This window comes from Leucoraja erinacea, chromosome 19, assembly GCF_028641065.1.
Source record: "Leucoraja erinacea ecotype New England chromosome 19, Leri_hhj_1, whole genome shotgun sequence".
Classification (NCBI taxonomy): Eukaryota; Metazoa; Chordata; class Chondrichthyes; order Rajiformes; family Rajidae; genus Leucoraja; species Leucoraja erinaceus.
The window spans coordinates 10,789,700-10,804,581 of record NC_073395.1 but is presented as its reverse complement, the minus strand read 5'-3'; the positions used below and the strand labels follow the sequence as shown (position 1 = coordinate 10,804,581).

At 39.6% G+C, this 14,882-nt stretch overlaps 1 protein-coding gene across 1 annotated transcript in view; it reads right to left on the bottom strand.

Annotated features, from left to right (window-relative positions):
- LOC129706207 (sortilin-like) overlaps window positions 1–14,882 on the bottom strand; it is a 97,016-nt gene that overhangs the window by 16,522 nt on the left and 65,612 nt on the right. The window contains exons 9-15 of the mRNA XM_055650270.1: window positions 13,700–13,783; window positions 10,105–10,165; window positions 6,882–7,037; window positions 5,151–5,257; window positions 3,456–3,558; window positions 3,175–3,346; window positions 714–907 (exon numbers count right to left, since the gene is read on the bottom strand). Of these exons, the coding sequence (XP_055506245.1) occupies window positions 714–907; window positions 3,175–3,346; window positions 3,456–3,558; window positions 5,151–5,257; window positions 6,882–7,037; window positions 10,105–10,165; window positions 13,700–13,783 (877 nt within the window). The remainder of the gene's footprint in view (window positions 1–713; window positions 908–3,174; window positions 3,347–3,455; window positions 3,559–5,150; window positions 5,258–6,881; window positions 7,038–10,104; window positions 10,166–13,699; window positions 13,784–14,882) is intronic.

The window sequence follows — 14,882 nt, the reverse complement described above, 5'->3', positions numbered from 1 at the left end:
ATTACATCCCTGTTTTTGTATACAAGCCCTCATGAAATAAATGTTAGCATTGAGTTTGCTTTCTTTACTACCGACTGTAGATTGACATTCATTGACGTGCTTCTAAAGCTGTGGCTAGTAAGAGTTTCATGGTTCTAGTTCGTATCCGGTGCATATGACAAAACAACTTTTGAAATCTTGATCACAAGAGCTGATCTACCAATTTATCTGCATCAAGATCAGGAAATGATCACAGTTAAAACATGGTACCACAGTGCATAAAATGTTGCAACAGGTGTCATCAGTTAGGGAGATACAAAGATAAATATATTCAACCAAAGGCTGATAAATATATATTTATATATTTTGGATAAATATATTTGACCAAAAGCTTCCTAAGTTTCGAAGCTTGCAAACGTCAGACTCAGCTAAAGTGAAGTTGGGCCCTTAGCCAATATTTATTCTAATCTGACCATTTGCTATTTTAAATCATGTCCACTTCCTCATATTAACAGAATTTATAAATATAAAGACCAGACACCAGATGATGTTATTGTCAGCAGAGTTCTGAGTTGGAACCATTGATATCTTCTTCACCAGACAAAACCTGCCAAAAACAGCATCCAGGATGGAAGAGGGCAATCGTTTTTTCCCCACCCATCACCTTTGCCTTGTGATGGGAATTGCTCAGTGCAAGGAATAAAATAATCAACAAAATGAGCAGTGAAACTTACAGTCTCTGGTTAGAAGCTCCTCAAAGTCAATGGTTATTGATAGCCAAGTTGTTGAATAAATGTTTTCTTTTTTGTATCCCCAGAGGCTGATATTCATCGATTTTGTTCCTGGTTCTGATACAAGCCCCACAAACATAAATGTCTCATTTGTGAAGTTATAATTCTTCCAGCATTGCCCTTCATCAGTTGAATACCTTTATAAAAATAAAAAATGCAACTATGTATGAGAATATAGTTGTTGATAAAAAGTATAAGGAAACCTCACACAGACAATTGTGGACAGACAGCTTTTTGCTAACTGCCAAAGTAAGTCAGAATGAATCATAATAATAACAAATATGGATTATGATCCATTTAATGTATTTAGTTGAGATGAGCTAGAACCAGACTCCGATGGTGTCATTTTCAGCAGAGGCCTGAGTGGGAACCATTGAGGTTTTCCTCACCAGACAGAACCTGCCAAAAGCAGCAACCAGGATTGAAGTTCTTATGGTTTTTAAAACATTGTTTTGTTTGACCAGGAGAAGCAGGAATGGTCCCCCCAACAAAACAGTATATTCACTGTCGTAGTCACCCTTGTTGAGACTTAGACCCATTCCGTCACGGAAAAACAAGCCTGCTAAGATCTAGCATTCACTAAAATGCTTAATTATTCACCTTGAAACACTAAATTCTTGCAATAACATAGGGTTATCATAACAAATATGGGGTTCCTCAGGCTTTTATAAAAGATATATCTTGTTTGAAATTGAAGCAATTCTAGCTACTCCAAAGAAATGACGTGGCCACTATTAGAAACTACAAATGTATGTCCTACTTTTATCACCATGTTGGATTGACCCCAATCTGAGATGTCTACCTCATGACCACAAACTTTACATTTTGAATTCTAAATGTAACCAATCACAAGAATTCAACATTACACTGGAATTGTAATGGAGTTGGAATTTACTCAGTAAAAGTTTCTAGATTTTCTTAATTCACACCAAACTAATTTAAGGTTGTCTCCTAGAACTGCCAAAGACTCTGTTGGGAATTATTTATGACATATTATCCAACCTTGCGCCCGGGTTTTTAATCCGTTGCTGTGATGACAGGGCCTCACAATAGATTCAGCTAAAGTTAGAGGTTCTCACATCTCAGCCTTTATTTGGACTGTCCATAGGGTTGTGGAGATGCACTTTATTTTATGAGGGTACCACAACAACGGTTGGGTGGTCAGATTAGGAACTGGGCTTCAATCCTGAAAGATTTATTTCAGATGGTTTCCGTGAGCACCAAGAAATTGAAGGCAGATCCTGAAACAACTTATACAGGTGCACAACCTTTTATCCGGAGTTCCGGAAACCGAAAAGCTCCGAAAACCGGACATTTTTTCCAGGATGTCGTCTGCACACCAAACCTCGCGTTTGGTGCCAAACTTGACCCGAAACGACCCACGGTCAACCCAGGTCTCTACTACTGTAGCGGCTGCCTCCTCCCCGGAGACCGGGGAGACACTTAAACATCTGTAAATAATTGCTTAAATGTTAGTCAGTTAGTTTGGAGGGTTTTTATGTGAAGGGGGGGGGGGGGGGTGAAGGGCGAAACTTTAATTCTTAGTCCCCTACCTGGTTGGAGTGGCGGGGAGCGGGCAATGCCTTACCGGGTCGCCGTGCAGTAAGCTCCGCAGCGCTGTGGCCGTCGACTCCCAACATCGCGGCGCTGGTTGGAGCTCCGACCCCGGCAACTCTACCCCTGGCTGCGCGGCGCTCCAAATCCAGCGCGGCCCGCAGCTCCGCGATGTTGTGAGTCGGCGGCCACAGCGCTCCGGAGCTTACCTGCACGGCGACCCGGTAAGGCATTGCCCGCTCCCCTCCTCTCCGACCAGGTAGGGGACTAAGAATTAATGTTTCCCCCTTCACCCCCCCCCCCCCCCATAAAATCCCTCCAAACTAACTGACTAACATTTAAGGAATGATTTACAATGATTCCCTGGTCTCCGGGGTGAGGCAGCCGCTCCAGACTTTTCAAGCCGCCCGCGCTACCTACCTAATCTACGCTAAAAATCTTCTTCTGAAATCCGAAAAATTCCGAAATCCGAGAAGTGTCTGGTCCCAAGGCTTTCGGATAAAAGGTTGTGCACCTGTACCAGATTTCCAGCCTGATTTGTGGAGAAAGGCCTAAATGTTCTCCCGACTAGTTGAGGCCTCATGTCCTACCTCTAATCCCAGAATTTTTTGTTAATAGAGACACATGTCAGTTACCAAATTTGGTGTTCATTACCAATGTAACTTTGAATTACAGACATAATTTACAACTTTAACAGCAGAAACAGAAATGATTTTCAGGCATGCATTTAAATACATCATTGATATCCATTATGAATGACAACAACTTAGAAAATTAAGCTGTTTATAAGGCAAACATGGCTGTCAATTGTCTAACAAGGCTATGTATATTCTTTGAGAAAGCTACAAACTTTATAATGTCAATGGGCTTGTCCACATGGGATTCCACTGCTACGATTAGGCCTCCTGAGTCAAGGATGGTATAATAATGGGGTCCAGTCAGTGCTTTTGACCAAGTATATCCGCCATCATCTGATACATATACATCCGGAATCATTGTAGAGATGGCATCTCCTACACTACCTGTCGCAATAGATATACGAAGAAAAATCAGTTCACATTGGAGATCAAAAGAAAAGTTGTCTGAAAAATGGCAAAACAGAGATCATCGATAATGAAATGGGTATATTACCATGGGCTATGATCAGTCCAACTGCATTTGCTGCAGTGAGTGGGGCCATAGGAACATCCAGGGTCTGGGAGATGCTATATGCAGCGTGGATATGGAGGTTACACTGGAAACAAAGACAATCATTTTTTTTGCAGACATTGTAGAGGAATGGTAGCAATCAGCATAAACGTCAGCCTTTAGCATTGACATTGCAGCTTTATATTCAATTTTATATGATAAATCAATGAGCTAGAACATTAGTTCATAAACAGTCAGCAGTTTAAACCTATTTTCCCTCAAGGTTTATTAATATAGCAGAAATTGGCAAAAAAGAATGTAAATCTGATACCAGCAAATATTACCTACTGAGTGGTAATATATGATCAATGCTGCATCGAATATTGTTCCTGCCTGATAACTGTCACACAAAAAACCCCCCCGCAGAATTTCAAACTAGAGTTCATAGCTTTAAGGAAAGCTTGATTCAGGAGGGGCAGAAAACCTATTAGTTTCACAATAAAATAACCTGCTACATCTGCTGAATAAATTCAAATATGTTTCAACTTAATTTGCACTTAAAATATTATCTCGGTTGATCACTGAAATGTATAGCATTTTGAACAATAACAAACTACTTCTTGAGAAAGTGCTGGCACAGAAGCAGGTAAGACTGCATTTATGATATCTCATCTATATAAAAAATTGGCACAGTCCGCTTTCATGCACCACCATGTAAAAGCTTAACTCAACAAAATGTTTGTTGGCATTTCCCAGTCCAACTCACCAATCAATCACTGTGTACACCAAAGTAACACTTCATAAATGTCTCACTTCTCCCTAATAATGTTTCTAACACATCAGTTTAATGCTTTATAATGTTAAATCACTGTCATAGGGATATGTTTTAAGGCACATTATAATTGAGCACGTGGAATGTCAGAAATCAAGGCCTCGGTAGTTGAAAGCACAGTTCCACATGGAATGGAGAAGGGAATGGAGGGAAAAAAACCCTCATACTCACACATACATACACATACATATTGACATTGAACAAAGGGCTGGTATGAAGACGGCTGCAACTCACCTTTATGGTCAGCTGCACCTTGGACTTTGAAAATGGTGCCAAAATCTGGCGACCCTTGCATATGGACTAGGTTGGTTACCTCTATACATTCTGTACTTAATTGGGGATTGTACTTATGTTTTCTCACAGAAGGCATTACACAACACAAGTCCTACAGAACATCTGGCCCATGATACAGTTTCATCTAGTTCCTATGAAGAGTGCTGTTTGCTTACAATGTGTAGGTATCCTCTGGAGATTGGTCTGGGGCCAACCCGTGCCTGAATACAGTGGTCGGACGCAACAAAATGCAACAACTCAGTCGACAATTTGATTCAAGAATGTTGTTGAATTTTTGCATGCAATGGCACTGTGTGTAAAGGAGGGCGGACATTGGGGTCTGCTGAATTGAGGTGGACATTTCTGCAATAGAGAGTGCACGGTTTCGAAGCTTTTGCCAGAAATGGTTGCATCATTGATGGCCAAGCACAGGGTTCCTCATGTCCAGAATGGACATGGCTGATATAGGACAGGAGATCAACCCAACTACAGTCCTGTCACTTCACCGTTCGCTTAAAGCAAACAAAGCTGAATAAACACAAGTGAAGTCAGAGTAGAAAAGATTCATTTTGAATGTAAATATTTCTACTAACCGTATGTGAATTCTTGGCTGTCGCATCGCATTGACTGTTATCTGGCTTTTTCAAAGGTTTCCACTCTCCTCCACTGTCAAATGTAATTACTGATCGAATATTATTGTCTACAATTGTAAGAAAAGATAGGTGATTAAATGCCAGAAGATTTTGATTTGAAACTTCTCGTAAGAAGCTGAGAGAAAATGCAATGGTATAATTACATAAATATGTCACCGAATTCTTAACATTTACAGACGGCGGTGGTGGGATGTAGAAACGGGGACTAGTCCTGATGAGGGGTCTTTGCCCTGAAACAATAACTGTTTCGCTCTCCACAGATGCTGCCTGACCCCAGAAAATTTGTTTTTAGTTCAAAACTAGAAGCTGATTTGGAGTGTGTGCCTGTAGCCACCTTCTTTATGGGACATTTTGTTGATACTGAAATGCTAGCACATTTTTCCTGTAATTTCTTGGTTTCCCTCTCATAAAAATGACAGTTATTTGAAAAAGGTTGTGCAGTTATATTTTCATACCCAACACCATCTATTACTTGTTTCATGATTGTTTATGAACTTTTCCCTGTACAACACTAGAAAATGCCAGGATATGCAAAAAGAGAAATAAAATGAATGTTTCAGGTTGAAGACCTTTCAAAGTTAACTTTATTTCTCTTTCCACAGATGCTGCCTAACCTGCTGCATTTTTCCACCATGTTCTGCTTTTGATTCAGATTTCTAGCATAGGCAGATTTTTTTGATATACTGTAACAATAATTGCTCTTCAAAGGTAATTCATTGGATGTGAAGCATTGAGACATCATATAATGAAAGTTTCTGCATAATTGCATATTCTTTCTTTCTAATTGCCTACTTGATGTATCCCCTCTCTCTGTTTTGCATTCTCTCCTGCTGGTGTCCCTCCATTGTCCTGAGTAACTACCCAGCCCTTTCTCAAGTGATTGTGTCACTCTTTCTGCATTTCTTTGTTCTCTGCTGCCTCATTTTTCATATTGTCTCTAATGTCTCTGCAACTGGGTTATGGGTGAAGTGAAGTGCAACATTCGAGGGAGTGGCCTGAATGGGATGAGACCAAGATTATGGGGAAAATCTGTGTTTCTGCGTGGAGATATGAAATGTTGGAACACTGAGATCATAAAATGAATTACAGTCTAGGTCTCAAAGGGGAAAATTTTATATACACACGAACAACAAAACGTTTAACTCAAAACTTAAAAATGTGAAATACATTAACACTTCCATTTGAGATTTCAGCAATTCTATTAAAATAGACATATGCACATATTAGATCAGAAGACGTCCGAGGAAAATTAGGCCATTCAGCCCATCGAGTCTAATCCACCATTCACTCATAGCTGATCTATTATTACCTCGCAACCCCATTCTCCTGCCTTCTCCCCGTAACCTTTGACACCTTTACTAATCAAGAATCTATCAATTTCACCTTTAAAAATACTCAATGATTTGGTATTCACACCCATCTGTGGCAGTGAATTCAATTAATTCACCATCCTCTGGAAACAGACATTGCTCCTCACCTCCATTCTGAAGGTACATCATTTTATTCTGAGGTTGTGCTTTCTGGTTCTAGACTCTCCCATTACTGGAAACATCCTTTCAACATCCACTTTCTCTTGGCCTTTCTTTATTCCGTAGTATTCAATGAGATCTCCCCTCATCCTTCTTAATAAGCTTAATTCTAATCTTTCACACGAGGTAGTTATTGAATTACCATCATCGAGTATGTTTGTGATGTAGACGCCGCGAAGTGACGTTACATTTGTGAAATCTGTTGCACCACTTGTGTCAGAAAACAAATGATGTTCCAGGGACTTGGAGAAAAGAAGACCCCGATCATCAGAAGTATAAATTGTTCCAAACCCAGTATCTAAAAAAATATTAAGCAACACATTAAGCAGTTTAGTAAAAACACTACATTTAAATAAAAAGCTGTAGAGTTTAATTATTTCCAGCAAATGGGGCCTCCTCAAAATTTCTGCTGGTGGAAGACAGGGATAATTATCTGAGGACCATTAGTTTGAGGACTATTGAATTTGAGTCACGGCTTTTGAGGCATAATGACCCTCTGCCACTCTTGAATTGACCAACTTTTCATGAATCCCAAGAAAAGTTGCATGATGGCATATACCATTCTGTTGAACTTTTGTCAATGTGGCAAATGTGGAGGAATTAAGTTTTGTGGATGGGATGGGATGGGGGATGGCGGGGACCACAGAGATGAAAACAAACAGGTTGTTGTGAGGAGCCATTTAGTGATACAGTGTGGAAACTTGCCCACACCAGCCAACATGTCCCATCTACACTAGTCCCGCATACCTGCGTCTGGTCCATATCCATATCCATAAACTAGTCCTATCCATTCACGTGTCTAACTGCTTCTTGAACGTTGGGATAGTCCCAGCGTCAACTACCTCCTCTGGCAGCTTGTTCCATACACCCACCACCCTTTGTGTGAAAAAGGTACCCCTCAGATTCCTATTAAATCCTTCACCTTGAACCTATGTCCTCTGGTCCTCGATTCTCCTACTCTGTGCAAGAGATTCTGTGCATCTACCCAATCTATTCCTCTCATGATTTTATACACTTCTATAAGATCACCACTCATCCTCCAGCACTCCATGGAATAAAGGCCCAGCCTACTCAACCTATCCCTATAGCTCATACTCTCTAGTCCTGACAACATCCTCGTAAATATTCTCTGAACCCTTTCAAGCCTGACAATATCTTTCATATAACATGTTGCCCAGAACTGAACACAATATTCCACATGCAGTCTCACCAATGTCTTATACAACTGCAACATGACCTCCCAACTTCTATACTCAACACTCTGACTGATGAAGGCCAAATTGCCAAAAGCCTTTTTGACCACCTTATGTACCTGCTAGTCCACCTTCAAGGAATCATGCACCTGTACTGCTAGATCCCTCTGCTCTACAATACTCCCCAGAGGCCTACAATTCACTGTGTACGTCCTGCCCTTATTAGATGTCCCAAAATGCAACACCTCACATTTCTCTGTATTAAATTCCATCAACCATTCATCAGCCCCCCTGGCCAATCGTTCAAGATCCTGCTACGATCTTTCACAACCATCTTCACTATCTGCAAAACCACCCACTTTTGTATCATCAACAAACTTGCTAATCTTGCCCTGTATGTTTGCATCCAAATCATTGATGTAGATGACAAAAAGTAACGGGCCCAGCACCGAACCCTGAGGCACACCACTGATTACAGGCCTCTAGTCCGAGAAGCAACCTTCCACCATCACCCTCTGCTTCCTTCCATGAAGCCAATTTGCTATCCATTCAGTTATCTTTCCTTGGATCCCAAGCGATCTAACCTTCCAGAGTAGCATACCATGCGGAACCTTATCTAATGCCTTACTGAAATCCATGTACACAACATCTACAACTCTGCCTTCATCGACCTTTTTGGTAATTTCTTCAAAATACTCAATTAAATTTGTGAGATATGACCTCCCACGTTGACTGTTGACCATCCCATATCTGCCCTTGTCCATCCAAATGCCTGTATATCCCTCATAATACTCTCTGGTAACTTTCCAACCACAGATGTTAAGCTCACTGGCCTATAGTTCCCAGCATTTTCCCTGCAGCCCTTCTTGAATAGAGGCACAACATTTACCACTCTCCAGTCCTCCGGCACCTCTCCTGTATTTAAGAACGACTCGTAAATTTTTAAGGACGACTCGTAAATGAGTAGTAGATGAGGAAGCTATTAATAAAGACAGGAATAGAATGATGGAGAGAGTCAGGTCTGATGTATAGAGGGCGTTCAGGTCAGCCAGTTGATGAGGATTTGAGATAGAAAATGATGGGAGGAGTGGTCGGGCATGTGATGGTGAGTGGGTCAAGCTGGAGGAGGGTCACTTGCAATAAGTGTGGATGGGTGGGGAAACAGCGATAATTGAGAGCTTAAGACACCAATCTGGAGTAAAGATATACTTTAGATGCGTATATCGTAGGTTGGGAGCCAAGCTTAACACTGGGTTCTTGCAGGTCTCATGAGAGTAGGTCATATATATGCTCATGATGTTAAACAATCATTGTGTTATTTGGTGTCACTGTGACATCAAGAGCACACAATTGCAAGAATTTTGGCCCGTAGTCTTCGACTCTAAGCAAAAATGGTTCAAGTCCAAATGTTGTTACATTGCCGGTATAAACATTAATATTCTCCACCATTTGCATTAAGTGGCTGTAGCTGTATCCTGTCTACGAAACATCATCATCAAAGCTGCGGGTAGACAAAAGTGCTGGAGAAACTCAGCAGGTGCAGCAACATCTATGGAGCGAAGGAAATAGGCAACGTTTCGGGCCGAAACCCTTCTTCCGACTGATGGAGGGTGGGGGTGGGGTGGGCCGAAGAAAGGAAAAAGGAGGAGGAGGACCCGAGGGCTGAGGGAGAGCTAGGAAGGGGAGGAGACAGCAAGGGCTAACGGAATTGGGAGAATTCAATGTTTATACCACCAGGGTGCAGACTGCCCATGTGTGCTCCATGTGTAGCTCCTACCATCCAGATGGATAAAGGGCCAACACCTGTAATTTCCTCTCTACGTCAGATATATATGCATATAATGTTAAACAATCATTGTAGGTTAATTGGTGTCACTGTGAACAAATCAGTCTGATTTTCAATGTGATTACTTTTATTTCAGCATTGTTTTTAAACACAGAAGCTTCCACTTGCTGAATCACAAGGACTGGACCAGTCTAAGTTAGTGGTCCACTAGCAACAGGTTATTCTTGCCAACGATGCATACATTACACGAATAAAGTAACACATTCCACCAAGTATACGCAGGCCACGCACACATACACATAGAATAAACTAGCAATGATTGATTAAATGTGAACATATCTTATTCCTCATTTCATTAAAAAATAATTTCCAGAGGTAATACTTACTGCCAGGATCATCCACATGCATGAAAATCATTTCATCGTCTGCTGCTAGTACTGAGTAAAACTGTAAAAGAGCATCTACATAACATTATGTATATTACCAAGAGTGACCATTTACAGCTCTCTAAATTTATGTGGGTGTTTCCGTAAATTCCGTAAAGATCTCCTGTTTTTTATGTAATATTCCCATTGTTTCATATCCTGTATTTTAAGTAGTGTAGATCATGGTGTATAGCCAAAATAATGAGATCATGCAAAAATAAATAAATAAATCTGTTATTACAAAGAAAAATGGCAGATGTGTTCCTATGTTTTCTTGCCTTTTTTTGTAACATTTTACAAGCAGGATTTCATCAAATGCTTAGGCTAATTTATACCAGAAATATTACATTAATTGTGCAATTAAATAACTCTATACTATAAGCTAAATTCTGATTATGCTTATGATTTTTATGATTTATCACCCGATGAGATGGTTTTCTGATGCCCCAGGTTTTTGCAGCACAACTTGAGTAGCAGCGTCCCTTTGGTCACGTGTGAGTTAAAAGCAGAGTAACTGTTTTTATATTTATTGTTTTTATTTTTATTGTTTGTATTTTTTGTTTAAGCCTTCCATTAATTTCATTAATAATGAATAGAACTTAAAATCATGAAATAAAAATCTAGTTTGCTCACTTATTTTATCAATGTCTCATTCCATAGTCCCTTCCGTTGTCTGATCTTGTCAATGCTATAACTGGTTTTTTTGCACTTGTCCCGATTTTTTTTTTTAATTCCAACAACACGATTATAACGACCCTGAAGTGAACTACGGGCCTCGTGGTGGGTTACGTGCCGCCATTTTGTAAGGGAGCTTAGGAATCAGAATAAGATCCAGTGTCCCATATGTCTTATACAGGTATGTCTTATAAATACACAAAAAGTCTTGTTTTCTTTTTCAAATTTTGAAAGATTTTGGTCAAACCTTGGTTGATTTTGATCACAAATTAGCTCAAAAGGATCATAGGTAGGCCTATTTTAAATGCTGTAGTATTTCATTATGATTTAATAACTTTCCAATTTGGCCACCCATGTCACAAGGTGGTACCCTTATTTACGGAAACACCCATGTTTCATGTGTGGGCATTTGGACATTGCACACATATGCACAAATGCCCATATATGCATACATACACTTTATTCACTTGTTATATAGATATATATACATTATCAAATTAATTGTCGCTGACTATAATAAAATATTTTGGGATTGAGCTGGGGAAATAAAGCTAATATTCACTTGATAAAATACAAAAAATGCTGAAAATAGATAGGGTAATAAGAAATGCTCATATTGAGGCTGCATACCAGTCATTAACTTAGAAATATTAAGCTGTAATTTTTATTTCAGATCCAGGCATCCCAAAGCATAAAATATATTATTTTTAAATCTCTATGAATTGCTTTGTCAACTCTAACCCATAATTGGGCTAAAGTCGAAAGGAATTCAGTTTGGCAGAGAAGGACAAGGGATTTTATCCAAACAAAAGTATGATGTGGAGAATGGCAACAAAAAAAGAGAGCAAATCTGGGCAATTAATAATGGAAATTAGGATGTGGCAGATGAATTGAACAAGTATTTTGCATTGGATTTTCTCCAAAGAGGATACACCTCAGACATAGTGATAATATCATTGAATTGAATTTGGGGATTGGAGAGGTTTTGAGAAGATTGGTGATGGATTAGTGTAATTGAATGTTTGATGGTTGTGTGGACTTGGAGGCTTAAAAGGCCTGTTTATTCCATGCTGTATAGCTTTAGTGCTACAAGCTTTATTTTGAAACAATCCAAGGGCAGGATTCGTGAGACAATTGGTGGCAGGTTAGAAGACTGGACAGAATATATTTTTTAAATAAAGTATAACTGAAAGGTTCACAAGGAAGAAAAAAAGTTAACAAGATAAATCTCTAAGAAAGAACTGCAGATGCTGGAAAAATCGAAGGCAGACAAAAATGCTGGAGAAACTCAGCAGGTGAGGCAGCATCTACGCTCCATAGATGCTGTCTCACCCGCTGAGTTTCTCCAGCATTTTTGTCTACCCAAGATAAATCTCTAGATCTAGTCACTGAATGTAAGGTGGGTATACTGAAGTATTCTGCACAAATTCATCCACCTGCTGCTCATGCCATTTTAAAAGTCCTGCTCCATTCTGCCTATTAGAATGAATAATATTCTCCCCACAGTATCGCTGCTCTTTTGCACTTGCACATAGAGAATTTATAACCCTCATGATATTAAAAACTAGCAAACAGAAAATTAATTTTTATAAGGAATAGGAGATAGATAGGATGTAAAAGCAGATTGGTAAAAAAATTAACCATGATACTGAATAGCAGAGAACGGTTGAGGGACTTTGTGACTCCTGATATATATATATATATAATTATTCACCGTGATTACAAACCCTACAAACAGGAGGAAATAGACTTGAACATGGACGCTGTTGGAGATGTCTACAAACACTAATATAACTGCAGGAGTTGTACAAAAGTATTTGTTGCCCCCTGGTGGTATTAGTGAGTACAAAATGATGTTACTGTTGAAAAACACCTGGGAAAATAAACAAGTGTCAGCACTAATACTTCCTAAATGGCCAGGCACCTTGTACCTCGACTAAACTTCACTCATCAGTGCCCTTATATTAACCAAATTAATTATTTTCAATTGCAGAATTATTTTGTCGGCTTTTGTAAATATTAAGTGACTAAACAATGGGAAAGAAATATTTTCACCATTCCACTTCCAACCTCGTAAATGAAGGAGAAATAAAATGTGTTTTTGAGGCTCAAAAATGTGAGGATGCTTCTAGAAACAAAATAAATAGTTAAGAGGTAATTATGCACACTCAGCATAAACATCTCGGATGACCTGTCCCGTGTCCAGCACATGGATGTAATCACAAAGAAGATGTGCCAGTGTCTCGAATTTCTTACTATTTTAAAGAGATTCCAGCATGTCCCCAAATACTCTAACAAGCTTCTATAGACCCTGGTTGGTTGCATCATGGTCTCAAGCCCGGTCCATAACAAGCGCATCTTTGCCCACAATCAAATGCTTCTACTTGAGGCACTGCTTCAAGAAGGCAGCATCTGTCAGCATGGATCCCCACCATTCAGGCCATGTCCTCTTCTCGCTTCTACCATCAGACAGGAGGTACACAAGCATTAAGTCCCACACCACCAGGTTCAGGAACAGCTACTTTACTACAACTATCAGGTTCTTGAACCGACCAGCACATCCCTCTGCAATAGAACACTACGGATACCTCTTACACTGCCATGGGCTCGTTTTCTTATTGTATATTTTTCATCAATATCTTGCCTTGCAGTCTGTTTGTAGAATTTTTGTGTAATTTATGTATAATCTATGCTTTTGTGTGTTGGCTGAGCATCTGTGTCTTTTCTAAGGATTTCTCAATAATCCAGTAAAAATGATTTTGTCAAATAATAATAATAATTAAAAACCTATCCAAATCAGAACTTGAAATTAGGCTTTAAAATGTTTGATAATTTATAACAAGAACAGATGAAGAGACATTGAAGATTACTTTGAATGTACCTGTTCATGGGTCACAGGAGGCAGTTGAGCTTTATTCCAGGTATCACCCTGATCAGCAGACACGTACACCAATCTGGGCTGGGTCTGAAAACAAAAAATGGTTATTCTACTCTTCAGAATACTCCAGAGTTATAAATGTTCTATGTTCCATCATATGAAAGAGACACATTAAATTAATATACAGTACATGCTTCAAGGCACAAATACATACGTATTGACACGTAAAATATTATCAATTGCTGCTGAGTAGCTGGATGCTTTAGGCCGATTCCAACACAATTGCCAAGCCTATAATTAGGATCCGAAGACCACAGTTTCGCAGGGCAGCCTGCAATTATTTTTCTGCCGGTAGATACAAAATGCTGGAGTAACTCAGCGGGACAGACAGATTATTTTTTTGCTTTTTATTCTTTATCATTTTTATTATGAGGATATATACCTTCCAGCCTACTCCTTTCCTCTGACCACCAAGTACAGATCAGAATCAGAAGAGATAGTTAGATAGAGCTCTAGGGGCTGGTGGAATCAAGGGATAAGGGAAGGGGAGAAGGCAGGCAGGGCATATTGATTGGGGACGATCAGCCATGATCACAATGAATGGTGGTGCTGGCTCGAAGGGCTGAATGGCCTCCTCCTGCACTTATTTTCTATCTATCTATCTATCTATCTATCTATCTATCTATCTATCTATCTATCTATCTATCTATCTATCTATCTAATCTTGCCTTGGATGTCATAGCAATTTGGCCACATGCAGTCAATCTGGCCACACCAATTTGATGTCATACATGAACTACCCAGCTCATCCCACTCGATTTTGGCACAATGGACTCCCAACTCCTGATCTACTCAGCTATTTTTCAGAGCATATTTTATACTTCTCTCAGGTGATCTTTCCAAGCCAGAGATGCTGTAATTGATGCAACTATTCCTAACAATGTTTAAAATCTACAGTAAAAGTCTAAAGTCCTCACAACTCACCCCTACAATATTAGTGGTAGATAAAAAAGCTGGAGAAACTCAGCGGGTGAGGCAGCATCTATGGACAATATCAGGACTCACTCTCACTATCCTCCTCTGCACAACATCTAAAGGTATTGGATGATCTGTTTATAACTCCACCACAAGAACAGTATATAATCCTCCAGTTGCTGCTTGAGCAGAGCAGTATGGAGTTTGTATG